Source organism: Gossypium raimondii, chromosome 2, assembly GCF_025698545.1.
Source record: "Gossypium raimondii isolate GPD5lz chromosome 2, ASM2569854v1, whole genome shotgun sequence".
In the NCBI taxonomy this organism is placed as follows: domain Eukaryota; kingdom Viridiplantae; phylum Streptophyta; class Magnoliopsida; order Malvales; family Malvaceae; genus Gossypium; species Gossypium raimondii.
Window position 1 is genome coordinate 13,460,550 of NC_068566.1, and position 14,983 is coordinate 13,475,532.

The 14,983-nt window shown below is 33.0% G+C and overlaps 1 protein-coding gene across 8 annotated transcripts; it reads left to right on the forward strand.

Annotated features, from left to right (window-relative positions):
* Nucleotides 1–1,523: 1,523 nt before the first annotated feature.
* LOC105777743 (DNA-repair protein XRCC1) lies at nt 1,524–6,537 on the forward strand. 8 transcript variants are annotated; one of them, XM_052626065.1, is made up of 8 exons: nt 1,524–1,649; nt 2,108–2,357; nt 2,446–2,634; nt 3,238–3,349; nt 4,218–4,309; nt 4,689–4,799; nt 4,921–5,007; nt 5,904–6,537. In XM_052626065.1, the coding sequence occupies exons 2-8, from the start codon at nt 2,175–2,177 to the stop codon at nt 6,231–6,233; spliced, it is 1,104 nt and encodes a 367-aa protein (XP_052482025.1). In that variant the 5' UTR covers nt 1,524–1,649; nt 2,108–2,174; the 3' UTR covers nt 6,234–6,537. The 8 variants fall into 8 exon arrangements, with proteins under 8 accessions (XP_052482025.1, XP_052482023.1, XP_012456623.1 ...); XM_052626063.1 differs by having other exon boundaries at nt 1,530–1,649; nt 2,153–2,357; XM_012601169.2 differs by lacking the exon at nt 1,524–1,649 and adding an exon at nt 1,656–1,812.
* The last annotated feature ends 8,446 nt before the right edge of the window (nt 6,538–14,983 follow it).

A 14,983-nucleotide genomic window follows, 5' to 3' on the forward strand; every position in this document is an offset into this window, starting at 1 on the left:
TGCCCCGATTACAACTCTGTGGTACACTCATCAACTTCCTTAAGTGTCTCCTTCACATCACCCATGGAGACCTCAAGTTTGACCACCCTGACATCTAAATTTGATAGCATATCCCTCGATTGGCTACCTTTCCTGCCCTCCACGAGTCTCCATTGGCTCAACCTGCTCATCGTCTCCTTTTGACATCTCAACTAACACTTTTGAACACTAACTCGGATACCAACTATCACGAGGCTAGAACTTTCGTCTCGCAATCCGTGCGGCCTTAAGTGGTTTCTTGGATTCAAATTTGTTTAAGTCGATCTAGCTCTCGCAAAGTGAGAATTCTCAATAGAAATTCTCTTCACGCACTGAAAATAAAGCGGGAGCAACTCAAAATGAAAGAGAAACGAGAGAACTAAAAAGCCACAAGGAAGCAATGCACACCAAGTGTTTGAGTAAATACTCTCAATATATATTCTTTAATTCTCGCAAAGTGAGAATTCTCAATAGAAATTCTCTTCAAGCACAGAAAATAAAGCGGAAGCAACTCGAAATGAAAAAGTAACGAGAGAACTGAAAAGCCATAAGGAAGCAATCCACACCAAGTGTTTAAGTAAATATTCTCAATATATTTTCTTTAATTCTCACAAAGTGAGAATTCTCAATAGAAATTCTCTTCAAGCACTGAAAATAAAGAGGGATCAACTCGAAATGAAAGAGCAACGAGAGAACTGAAAAGCCACAAGGAAGCAAAGCACACCAAGTGTTTGAGTAAATGCTTTCGATATATATTCTTTAATTCTTACAAAGTGAGAATTCTCAATAGAAATTCTCTTCAAGCACAGAAAATAAAGCAGAAGCAACTCGAAATGAAAAAGAAATGAGAGAACTGAAAAGTCACAAAGAAGCAATGCACACCAAGTGTTTAAGTAAATGTTCTCAATATATATTCTTTAATTCTCACAAAGTGAGAATTCTCAATAGAAATTCTCTTCAAGCACTGAAAATAAAGCAGAAGCAACTCGAAATGAAAGAGCAACAAGAGAATTGAAAAGTCACAAGGAAGCAATGCACACCAATGGTTTGAGTAAATGCTCTCAATATATATTCTTTAACTCAATAATAAAATACAATGGGATGATTACAAATGAAAAGGGAGACCTCAATTTATAGTTGAGCTCCCCTAAATCTAATGGTACAAATTAAATTATATCAATGACTGAGATTAGTGTCTATCTACAAAATGAAAATGAAAGTCTTAAGGTTTAAACTCTATACATCTTTATCCCTTATAATTTACATTAATTATCCTGGTAACTCTAGTTTTACTGGAGTGTTTCACTGAGATGAATTTCTCCATGTTTCATGAGTCGAGCCAATTCAAGCGGGTTAAATAAGCCTCATTTAATAGATTAACTTCCAAGGAACGTTTTGTACACAATAATTACGAATTTTAATCCACGACCCGTGACACATGCACCAATTTAGTTTCATTAAAGCATGGCGGAAGAATTAATATTATCATAAAACAAATCCATCCTTTAAAAACAAAAACAAGTTAATCTCTTTTTACTTTTCTAAAAAAGAGTGAAGGGCAGTATTCGAACCCGACACATTACTCCGTCAAGTTAAACGCAAGAAACATTGGGTGCAGCAGGGCATTCTCGGTGAGTAGCATATTTAAAATTAGTTTCAACGACGAGTATTCCTCGACTCTTGAAGGTCATCCTGTAGCTATTCCTATTTAAAAATCACAGCAAAGCACAGCCATAACCTTCTTTCTAACGCACAATTCCTTTCAGTTTTCAATTTCAAACTGAAGAAAAACAGGTTGAATTTCCTCTTCCCCTTTTGAATTTTGTGTTCCAGCCTTAATTACTCATTCAATTTGTTCTTTTTGGTTTACAGAAATTTTTTCAATCATCTTATGAATTGATCTTTTTTCGACTATTGATTTGACATGTAATGCTAATATAATGTAATTATTTCAGAACCCCTTTTCTTCGCAGTCGCTTTAGCCTTCTTAGACATGGTTTCAACTTTGAAGTGAAAGCTTTCTCCACTTGTTTCTGATTAATTATTGCTTTCTGAAACAGCTTGCTTTAATTGTTGCTTTCTGAAACAGCTTGCTTTCATGGTATCAAAAATAATCCAGCTGAATTTATTACAGTTGTTAAGGTGGTCTATTTGATATGTCTGATTCAAAAACAAGCCAAGGTGGCGGTGCTGGAAAGACCCAGACTCGAAATCTTCCATCATGGATGAGTTCAAGAGAGAATGAAAGTAAATCCCATGGAAACAAGTCCAATGATGCTAAAGGACATGATAAGGGGCATGCTTCTAGTTCTAACAACACCAACTTTTCCAAACTTTTGGTACTGAATTGTAATGATGTGAATTGATGTTCTTATTTTCTATGATCAAGCTAATGGATTTGTATTTGATTTGTTTCTTTCTGTGCAGGAAGGGGTGGTCTTTGTATTGTCAGGATTTGTTAATCCGGAACGTAGTACATTGCGTTCCCAGGCTTTGGCAATGGGAGCTGAATATCTGCCTGACTGGAATTCAAATTGCACGCTTTTGGTATGTGCTTTTCAAAATACCCCGAAGTTTCGACAAGTTGAAGCTGATTGTGGAACAATTATATCAAAGGTAATATAAACTGCTGAGCTATACTCATTTACCACGTCCAGTGTATCATCTATGACTAAGTTGATATAGTCTCTGATTTCTAGTTGAGCTATTCAATCTTCTATTTAGTTGAAACCTTTAATTCCAACAATAGGAGGATCTGACGTTGATAGCCTCCAATCTTTGGTTTAAACTATCCAATCTTCTATTTATCCGAGATCTTAAATTCCTACATTAGGAGAATCTGAGGTTGATGGTCCCCAATTTTTTGTTGAGGTATCTAATCTACTATTCAGCTGAAATATTAAATTCTGACTGTAGGAATTTCTGATTTTTTGAATGGTGCCTGGTTATTCCTATTTCCTCTTAAGCTATTATTTATTACGTGGATGATAGAATTTGTGTATGGTGTGATATGGGAACAGGAATTTTTTTCAATGCTGAAAGCAATTGCAAGGGATTTGTTAGCAGAGGAGTTTCCATGGTTGTTTCTCGTATTAGAATTATAATGAAGGAGAGCACATTTTGTGTTTATAATATATGATATTCACCACAAGCTATTTTCTCTTGTTTGTTTAAACTTTTACCTGTTAGTCTGATGGCATCTACTTTGCCTTGCCTTAGGAATGGATATTAGAATGTTATGCACAGAAAAAGCTTGTCGATATTGATCCTTACCTCATGCATGCTGGGAAACCTTGGCGAAGAAGTAGCATTTCTCATGAAACTAGTGAAGGTAATGCTGCGATAGTACCTGTTTTTTTTCTCTTGCCTTTTGAGTAAAGACTAGTTATTAAATTATTATACATTAGAGCCTTCGTTGACTAAAGACTATTTATTCTCATGAAACTGTGTTAGTACCTTTTTTAGCCTTGTTCCTCGTCATAACCACCCAAGGCAACATTTTCGAACTTGTTTTCTCTCGCTTATTTGAATTATTAGTTGCTTATTATTGAACATACATGTAAAAAGCTTTAGCAGGTGAGTTTTAAGATACCTTTTGTGAAAATTGAGCTTTGCAAAAGAATGTAAGGACATTTACAAGTTAAAATTGAGCTTGGTACAAATGGAAAATTCGTTAATCCAATGGTTAAGGCTCATAACTACTTTCCTACTTTGTAGCTTAACCATTAGATTAACAAATTATTCATCCTCACTTCTTTTCATCCATCGTAACAAGCATGGCCTTCTTTCTTTGCTTAAGGAGGGAACTCTTTTGGAACTGATTGAGTTGTCCGATTGAAGTATAGAACCGTTGGCCCCTACTCTTTTAGATCTTCCATCAGGGAGTTAGGCTACAGAAGTGAGCCAATATTTCACTAATTGTGTGCGAATTGAGAGATCGAGAAGAATGACTCTACGAGCCGTACATGACTTCTTGATAACTATGAAATTTTCCAACTGTGATTAATCATTCCAGTGGCTGGAATAAGTCAGATTGCATTCAATTTCTAACCAAAAAATGTTTGTGCATCATTGGAGACTAATGCAATGTGTTCATCTAATGTAATTATATTTGTCTTCCCTGCACACCATGCTTTCCTTTAATGTTATCTGTATTTCTATTTTTTAGCATATATAAGAAGCCTATGTTCTTAATTTAGGGGTGCTTGCAGAAAAACAAGGATCGTCATTAACAAAATCTTACAAGAAGGTTGAAGAAACACAATCAAAGACAACTTCTGGTCCCTCCAAGGTATCATTTTCTTGTTATAAAGATAGAATTTGATTTGCACTTTCGTTTTTATTCTTTTAGTTGTCTTTCCATATCTATTAATTACCTACTTTAAGATTGACATCCCCTTTTCTTCTATGTAACAGTTTGTACATGATCTTTTGCTGATTCATAGAGCTGATTTGTAGGGATCATAGAATTGATTTGTAGGGACTTGTTTTTCTGATTTCGTTCCTTTTTCTATCCTCTGTAACATGTATAAATTCTTCACTTCTGAGATGAATAGCACACAACAATAATCTTTTCTCTACAATTCTGCCTGTTTACAAATTCCATTATCCCTGAGTTTAAAATATGACTATATATTTCCTCCATTTATCAGTGATTATATATTTTTCAGAATAAAGTATCTCAGCTTGCACAGGACAGATTTTCTCCTCCTAAAGTGAAGAAGTGGGTAATGGATGATTTTAATGAAACTATTTCATGGCTGGAGAGTCAAGAGGAAAAGGCAAATGGCATTTATTGATTTCATTTTCAGCTGATATGTTTGATCTATCCTCTCCTATCTTGTTCGTGTAGGCTTCCAATATCTATTGTGCTAGCCTGATTTCTATCTTGTCTTTTGACAGCCAGAACCGCAGGAGATAAAGCAAGTAGCTGGAGAAGGGATCTTAACTTGTTTGCAAGATGCCATAGATTGTCTTGCGCAAAAGCAGGTTTGCTGTGCTCAGGAAGCTGCATTTATTCTCCTGAAAGAAGGGATCTTAATTCCTTACTGTTTTATTTGACTGCATGCTATGAGCCTCAACTTTGCTACATTTCTTATCTTTGATGATTTAAGCATATTACAGAAGTGTTATAGAACATCCAGAGATTAGCACAGATGGTTCGGGTAACTACCTTTAAGAGGTAGTGTTTAGTAGGTTTAGGGTTCAAATCCCTGACTTCTGCAATCTATTCCCATATTTTCCTAGGTTGTGGTCTCCATTGTACCAAAAGTGGGGAGACGACAAGAGTCGTTATGTTCTCTTATATCATTTACCTTCTCTTTGCAGCTCGCTATTCTACAGATGGAGTCTTGGAAAATTTTCCCTCTTATTTTCAGTTATTGATGAGTTGTTTCTTCATGATTTTCTTACACTTTCAGCAGTGTTGAAGTTTTTTGATATAATGCTCAAAGCACCCATAATCACCCCCCCCAAAAAAAAGAAAAAACCCTAAACTGGAGGTTAATGCATGCTTAAGCACATCAAACTTATGTCCTCCAGGTTGTTGCAACAGCAATAATGTCAGCCGAGCTAAGACTTAGTTGGCTTAGCAGTGTTGAAGTTATACATATTAGTTACCTGTAATGGTGCAACCTCTTTTTGCTCCTTCATCTGGCACCTCTTGCGATGCACATTAAAACCTATGCAGTGGTGATAGTAACCGTGAAGTTGGAACTTCTTGTAATATCATCCTGTTAAAATGGATGATATCCTCCATCAATAAAACAAAAAACTATTCAAATGAATGTTTATAGCTGACAATGCATCCAGTATATTATGGATAAAATTTATTTATTTGTACCATTACCTTGCCCCAAACAATTATCATTTCGTTTGTTGTTCAGGATGTGCAGCAAATTACCGAGCAGTGGAGCTTCATCCCTCGTGTGGTCAAGGAGCTTGCCATCTTTGATGGCAGTAACCATGGCTCACTCACCAAGGAAGATCTTTTGAGAGAGGCCAAGGTATGCAAGCAAATATACGAGGATGAACTAAGCCGGATAAACAGTGGTTCTTTGAAAAGAAAAAGGCCAAAGACTGATGGAGGTGAAGAAGGCAACAAGGTTGAAACCAAAGCCATTTTTGCATCAGGTTATGACAGTGATGAAACAATCAAGATGACGGAGGAAGAAATCGAGCTTGCTTATAAAAATTTCAGTTCTGGAACTTTGTAACTTGAGTTTTATGACGATGGGCTGAAAACACTGGTTTTATGATATAAGCTAGTTTGACTTTAGGCCTATGCATTACAGTACAAAGTTGTCATTGCCATTTCCTCTGAGCTTTTAGGAAACTATAGGATGCTTGTTCTCTAAGTTTACAACTAACTCAGGCAAGCATGATTTTGCTTTATTTATTTTGTGTTAGTCTTACATCTGTCCTCGAAATTCTGAACATGTTCGTGAACAGACATGGAATGTTCAACGGAAAAATTTTTAGCAGAAATTAATAGGATGTTTTTCACTCTATTATTATCTATTTCTAGCACCATTGTCAAATGTCATGCACGGAGTACACCTTTTCTTTTCTTTTTTTTTTTTTTAATGTGTTTTTTTTTACAACTCACATTATGGGTAGAGGCAAATCATTGCCATACGTGCGCACATACGCTACTAACATGCGATTCTTGCAGTTTAACCCCAAGACATTGATATAGAGTAAATGTCGTTGACCAATAAACCAAATTTTGGGTTCAAAAAGAAGTTTAGTATGTGCATGGCTACTGCTTTAATGTGATAGCAGTCAAATGTTCTAAATTGAAATTTAAAATATAATTTTTCACGCCTTAGAAAATGTAAAATATATTTTTGAAAAAAAAGTAATTAATTATTTTTTATTCTACACTAATATGTTTTCATAAAATAAACATAAAAAAATCATTTGTTCAATTAAAAAAAAGACCCATAATCTTTAGCCGAACTCCACCTTAATAGAAAACTCAGATGACAAATCCCATATTTAATTACCATAATAATACATTATACATAATCAACAATTAAAATTTTTATTCATTAGTTATAATAATTAGATAAATATCTTACTGTAATAATTTAAGAAGGTAACACTAACCAATCACTAGCAAAAATGTTTTCAAGTTAGTGTAATTTAAAATTGTTAGGCTCGAAAGCACTAACAAGGTGTGAATTGGTATTTTAAAATTTCCGCAAACTTTTCTAAATGAAGAGGAGGGAGAATAAAAGTTTGGACAATTCGATTTACAGTGATTTGACCCCAATTGTTTACCTCCACTACTTTGGTATACCCCAACTAAGGATTTTTCCAATTCATTATACTTGAATTAATACCTTTCAAAGAGACGGTATAACATTTACAATCCCTATCTTTTTCACAAGACTACGATAGAACCTTCTCATTAATTTTTATGGCTTAACTCTGACCTTCTAGTTTTTAGAAGGCACAACTAAAACCTTTTACAATTCACTAAAGGTTTTATACCTCAAAAATTTCAAGAAGGTTTTTGCAATACAAAGAAAGATGCAAACAATAAAGACCTCTCAAAGATGTGTATAGAATGAATATGAGAATAATAATAATATTTAACAATAAGCACCTAAGAGTTATGCACAAGAGAAAAAGAAGGAATAAAGAATTTGAAGTTTTTCTCTTGATTTCTTTGCTTGAATGTTCTTTTCTTATGTCTTCAAGTGATATTGATTTGAATATGTACCCTCTAACTGATTTTTGGACGTTTGGAGCCGTTGGAAGGAGTTTTTAGCCGTTGGAAGAATTAACCTCGAGCATTAAATGCAGTCTGCAAGGTCAAGTTTCGATACTTTATGAACATGTATCGAGACTTGGATAAAAACTAACTGTTTTAAGTCTTGACGTCTCGAGACTTGACTGGACAAGCAAGTCTCGAGACTTATGGTAAGTCTTGATACTTAGTCCAGTACGTATCGAGACTGTATTGCTCTCATTTAGTTTGAGCTTAATATTTTCATAGGTCTCAAAACTTAGATGGTAAGTCTCGATACTTGGGCTAGAAGATGAATTTTAAGACTTCAAAACTATTTTGAAGGGTGTTGGAGTCATTTCAAAATAATATTTTTGAGTTTTAAACACTTAGAAATAAATTGATCATATTTAATTGAGGAAATTTTAAAATTAATTTTATTATATCAAAATATTAGAAAATCAGCCTTTTTATATAATAAAACTTTTGAAAAATATTATTTTCAAGTTATACTTTTTTTTTTGAAACACTTTATGAAGACTTTCTTTTAAAGAATGATTTTCTTGAATTTCACAAAGATAGAGAATTTTTGAAGCTTTGAAATTCAACATTAAATTACTAATACTTATTAGCAATGTTATAAATTTGAATTTGTTTTATAATGTCATTGCTTATAAATATTTACCGTGTACTTCTCCTCTTTTAGTATATCAAAAACATTAGAGGTATATTTAGGCACAAAATACCAAATGAAAAACATTTGAAAATCAATACTTAAGGAAAAATATATATGTCAAACCAAAAAATATGTAAATGAAGCATAGGATATGCATAGATAAAGGCAACCAAATATTAACTGTAAAAACAAATGGAAAGCTAAATATAAAGAACGAAGGTCTAATCCATCTAAAATATAAACATAAATGAGAAAGCGAAAGCATAAAAAATAAGTCTAAAACCATCCAAAACAGCATTCAAGATAACGAAGTCCTAAGCCGGAAGGAGGTAGAGGCGGAAGAGGAAATCGAGACCTGAGGGAGGTCATTTGATCCTCCAGTCCGGTGAAGCGCAAATCAAACGTCTCATTCGACAAGAGAATCAACTCGATTCGAAACCCCATGAATAGAGGTGAGAAATGTTGGAAAAATTCGGTACAAAAACAGTTTTCTTGTACAGTTGAAAAATAAAAATTTGAAAACCGAGCCGGTTTGTGATATTTATAGAAATAAACTTTTTTTTCCAAAAATTACCTGTGCTTTGAGCAAGATAGATTCTAGATGTTCTTGGCTTTCAACCAAACGACCTTCTCCGCTATTCTCGTACTACAAATAACTTCAAGTGTAGACTCGAACAATTACGAATTAAACATGGAACCAAAAATAATTTTTTTTTACTTTCGGTAGGAAAGTAAATCTCTCCTATAGAAACTGATAGAATTGTTATTGTCGAAAATTAGAATTTATACTTAGAAATAAATTCTGACTATTTTCGAACAAAATAACAATATTTCAAAAGTTGTGTTTTCGGCCCTACCAATGCCATCTATTTATATGGAGAAAAAGTGAAACACTAGTTGAATTAGTAGAACACAAATAATACTTATTTAATAGAAAAATCACATCCCCTAGTTGAACTAGAAGAGAGGGGCAGTTAATAGGGTGTGTCTCCCCTCATATGTATTATGGTGAGGTTTTGTGCCTCTTGTATTAGGTCCAATTTTATGTGATTCCTAAACTTTTAAGACGACACTTTATAATTTAATCCAACCCAATATATGTTTTTCTATTTCCAAAAATAAATATTATTTATTAAATTAATTTTAATTAATTAATTTTTAAATTAAATAAATTTCTCGAGCCAATTCTAATTCGTTAAAATCATGACAACTTTATAGTAAAAGGATCTATGAGAAAATATATTTAATTTCTACATTCAATGAATTCACAATGACCAATTAATTTAATTTTTTTCAATTTCAATTATTTAATTAAATAATAATTAAAAAACTTAAATTAATTCTCAAGTGCTTTCTATATTTAGTGAGAAAACACATTCATTTCGAATGTAACTCATTTCTCTAACTTTATCATTTCTATTTATTTTTGTTAATTTGATTCAACATGTAATTCATTTTTGTTTGAACGAGCTAGTGGAGGACCGATTTGATATATGTAATTAGGAATCAAATGTTTTATAATTAAGTTCCAACTTTTTACTTATTAATTATAAACTAATTTAGTCACGAAATCATTCTACTATAGTATCGTGACTGAGTTCTCCCTAACAACATACCATTACTAAAGCTACTCGGTCAATGCTCGTCCAATGGCCTTATCATAAGTGTGTTACCTTCATAGTATATCCTTAATCTCTTTGGGATAAATCTATTCTCTCAATATGTTCCTATTTGTCTCATGGTAACCATTATATCTTCCTTCATGAAAAGTAAATTACTATCATATAGTAATTAAGTCATTCAGCACAAAGACAAAAGACTCGTGACCACATTTACTTTTTATCTATCATTTAATGCCAATGAGAGGATATCATTTACTCATTTCTTGAGCTACGAATTCTACTATTGTGAATGATGCTACATACTGCATGACATACCACAATTTGTTGTGACAAATTAGGTGCTTTTCGGCACTTAATGAGTTTATTTTCTAGCCATTTTGTGTTATTTTTTTTCCTGTTTTAGTAGCTTAGACTTAATTATTAGAAAAATAAGCATTTTTATGCATTTTCTAGTGCTTCGACGACCTATTAGGCCAAGTCGAGCCTCAGGAATGACTAATGGGCTACTTGAATGTGCAGGGTGTCATTTTAGGCCAAAGAACACAAAAGACGACTATAGTGTCGCAACACTAGCATGCAACATCGCAACATTGAACATCGAAGCTACCAAGGCTAAAACAAACTTGACGCCATGACGAGGGTGTATTGATGTCGCGACGACGCTGCGAAAACCTAGACCTAGGGAATCGCGTTAAGGAGCTGCCGTACAATCTTTCATACTTTTAATTTAGGTTTTCAAATTTTCTTTCGTTCTTAATTTTTCTTACTTAGTTTTCTTTTATGTTTGCTTAATTAAAATCTTTCTATTCCAAAGTTAGACAATCGCGAGCGGAGGATGTTCTAGAACTGTACTTCGTTGATTAATTCATGATCATTCTCTTCCCCTTATTCTTCTATTTATATTTCGTTTGTTAATTTTATTAATTGAATGTTTGTATAAATAATTGAATATATTTTGTGCTTCATACTTATCTCGCATGATTTGATTGTTTTGTTAATTAATTGATTAAGTAAATAATAACTTGAAATTGAGAATTTATTCGAGAGTGCTTAGTATACTAGAGAGTGACACCTCTAGTGGAAGATCTAAACAGGTGAGACCAAAAGTATATCTTGTTAAGTAGAAATCGTACCAAGCAGTGAGACCGAGAGGGTATTTGTATGCCTAGATGAGACTAAGAGGGTATCTTAGGTGGTAATCCTTAGTAAAGATGAGATCGAGCGAGTATTCCTAGCTAAGGGTGGTAAATATTTAATTGAGGGTAATTATTAACTTAATTAATAATTAGGGTTATAATTTATTCTTGGCTCAAGAGGCTCGCGTAATAGAAACTAGGAATAGGAGAGAAACCAATAATTAACTTAGGGTTAGTTTTAGTTTAGGTTAAAGTAATTAATTAAATTTATTATTGTTTTGGATTTACACTACTAATTTTTAACTCGACTAGATTATTATTTATTTTATGTAATTGATTTAATAGTGATTTTATCCAATCGACAATCCCTTGGGTATGATCCTCAGAATACTTACCAAGTGTTTCGTTGTAAACAAATTATATTACAATTTGACCTGTATACTTGCGGACACTACTGCTTTAATTTCATATCTTTTTGTCACAGTATTTTCAGTCTAAACATTCACACGTTTGGCAGCGGTCACTACAGAAGTCGTATACCCAACGCACCAAATTTTAGTTCATTATTTATTCGAACTCAGACTTTTACTTACAACAAAGTATACGAATCATGCATACATAGTTCATCATCCACTCAAGATTAAGGTATGACACACTATGAATGTCACAAGTGAATATATTCATAAACGAATTCAAGATCTATTCTACTTGGGTCCTGTCCAATATACTGTCAGTCTAGTCAATCATATATATATATCTATCTTCTAGGAGTCATCCGATCCGATGCTCAAGACAAAACATCTCCTCAATTGGACTTGATAGATGACATATTAGTCTTTCAATTGGTTTGCTCATTTTCGTAATACAATCCGACCACGTAATAACACTTAGTATTAGTTAAACATTAGACAACTAGTGAGCTAATATTTGCTTCCATTTTCCTTTGCATGCAAAAACCATTGAGGACAATATACAAAAGGGTATTAATGTAATTAATGAATAATTTTATTAAACCAATTTGTTCGAAAAAAATACAAATGTATATAGACAAAAATACTAGATGTAGGGCATGAGATCCAACAAAAAGTGCTAACGTGCAAGGGGAAAGCAGTGGAGCCAACGCCGATGCATTTATGACATGCTTGTGCTCCTCCAGAATGTGTTTCTCATTCTCTTGTTGCTAGGGCTCGTCTTGATTATTTTTTTCACCTTCTTGTGGCCAAAAACCATCCAATTATGCATTAAAACTCAAGACCCAACCTAGGTACATGTCATAAATACATACAAATTGAGCACAAACTTGGTCCAAGCTGAGCCGCTAAGTCTTGGATCCTTCTAACTTTAATCTATTGAACATGTGCATGGAAATAAACAAATCGTATGCCGAGTAATGTATACTCAGTGGTGCTAAAATAATTTGAAAACAATAAAACTATGAAATCAAGTTTAATAACATATTTAGAAATCATCTTATTACATAATAATAAGCAAGCTAATAAAACTATAAATGACATAAGTTTTGATGCTAACCAACTTGTAAATCACCCTTAGGGTATTCTTTAAATACATTTGGTTGTCTGATATATCGGCACACCTTCAGGGTATTAGTGTCTCGTTTTGCATAATTCAATTCGATCTTGATATTCACGATTACACATTAACCATTAACATTAACCATTACATTACACATGCATTTGATTATCAATACTGCCCTTATTAATTGAATCGAATTTGAGAATGGATACACAGATCAATCTACCAACACACCAGTATACGCATCGAAGTGCTAGTCGGGCATAAATGCACCAATCCCACCAACCATACCAGAATGCACTTAGATTTGAGAACCATTACAATATAATATGCGACCATCGCTAGATCTCCCACCTATGAAAATGAACCCTATGGCATGCCAACTATACGCCTAACTTTATCCGACACTATTAATAGGACATTTTCTTTTTTCGTTTATAATTAAATCAAATTACAAAGAGAATAACATTTTCTGATAACCATATCATTTACTAATATCATATAAATTATATTCAATTATTAATACACCTTAAAATCAAGATTGAAGACCACCATAAAATGTATTATTTCTAATTTTCATCACACAAACTCGCTAAAATTACCAATTTTACCTTAATATCATATGAATCTTTATAACTTATCATAATAGCATAATTACTTACATACATAGATAGCTAATTTATACGAATTATATTTAATCATCAAAACTTAGGTGTATCTCATCTTTCTAATTATCAAAACCTAACAATAAATTTCATGCAAATTTATCGCCATATCAATTCATATAAAACATAGATCTTAGAAATTACAAACATAGTTATATACATATCTAAATCACAAACACATACTTGGTAACTCATCAATTGTATTTAACTAAGTATATTTCACCTCACATCAATCATTAAAAGACATTATAACCAAGATAGCATAATATTATCACAAAACAATTCCACAATCAAAATATATTCATGTTCAACATATCTCAACCGAAATTGAGTAGTCAAGTTTCAACATACCTTGTAATCATGTTTGATTCCATTTTTATTTGAGTATATTTAAATAACTAATGATGAATTTAAAATAAAATTATGAGAGCACAAAACGATGTTGCTATCGGTTGCCCTCGTTCGCCCTGGCCCTTAGTGTTTCGACCTTGTCGTTAGCTATGTGCGACAAATTCGATTACAGAATTAACATCAATTCCTCATTTAGTAAATACATACTAACAAAAAATCATATTTGTACGTCTTTACATTAGACCGCTTATAGCACCCCATACCCAATCCGATCGCTGAGTCTAAGCTACAGGATACCACATTCATTATTGGAGCAACCACAATAGATTATACACAAGTTTAATTCGTAGAAATTAATATATGAATATTACACACGTATAATATTATATATAATCATTTTCGAGTCACATACGAACTTACGAAATCTCACTCGCTATCTCGGGGACAAATTGGGCCAAACTGCAAAGTTTTCAAAACTTTTCAAGTTGGTGTCGCGACCTCCAAAATTGTAGTCTAGCTTCCCAAATTGAGGACTAAAAATTAAAGTTTCTAAAAATTCATCGAGTTGGCTTCACGACATCAAATAGGGGATGTCGCAACAATGATGGCTGGTGTCGCGACATCGAAAGGGTGGTGTTGCAACTCCCTCAGCAATATGCTACAATCAAATTCCCTTTGGTCTCAACCTAACATATAACAATAAATAGTTGGCCTTAAGACCCAAAATGACCATTCAACATATTTAACAAGTTCAATATACAACTCCAAATCAACAAAAACTTTTTCATGCAAGAACCATTATCATTTTCATTCATCCACAAATCAAATACTCAAATTTGACCATTTTTATCTTAGAACTAGCTCAATCCTAGGTGCATGTCATTTAACAAAATGAAAAGTGTTATACAAACTTTTTTGAGTCGAGAGCTGCAATTTGGATGCTGAATTCAAGTATCGAGACTTCAAGTAATAACTATACATACACAAGGAGTAAACAAAGCGTACGATGAGTGATAAAGCTTAGTGGTACTTTCATGATTCAAGATAATACTACATTAACATTAGCAATTGATCATAATGAGTACAATTTCAATTTTTATCCAAATTATATCCTATCATGGCAAGCAATTCCATTATTACATACGTATATGAGTATACATATGGTAAATGACAAATCAATCCATTCAACATTGCAATAGAATTGACTAATTCATACTATCTGTCAAGTGCCAATCTTTATGCCATTT

Coding starts and splice junctions, on each gene's coding strand:
- LOC105777743 (XM_052626065.1), top strand. CDS start 2,175: ATGTCTGATTCAAAAACAAGCCAAGGTGGCGGTGCTGGAAAGACCCAG. Junction 2,358..2,445: donor CCAACTTTTCCAAACTTTTG/GTACTGAATTGT, acceptor CTTTCTGTGCAG/GAAGGGGTGGTCTTTGTATT. Junction 5,008..5,903: donor ATTGTCTTGCGCAAAAGCAG/GTTTGCTGTGCT, acceptor TTTGTTGTTCAG/GATGTGCAGCAAATTACCGA.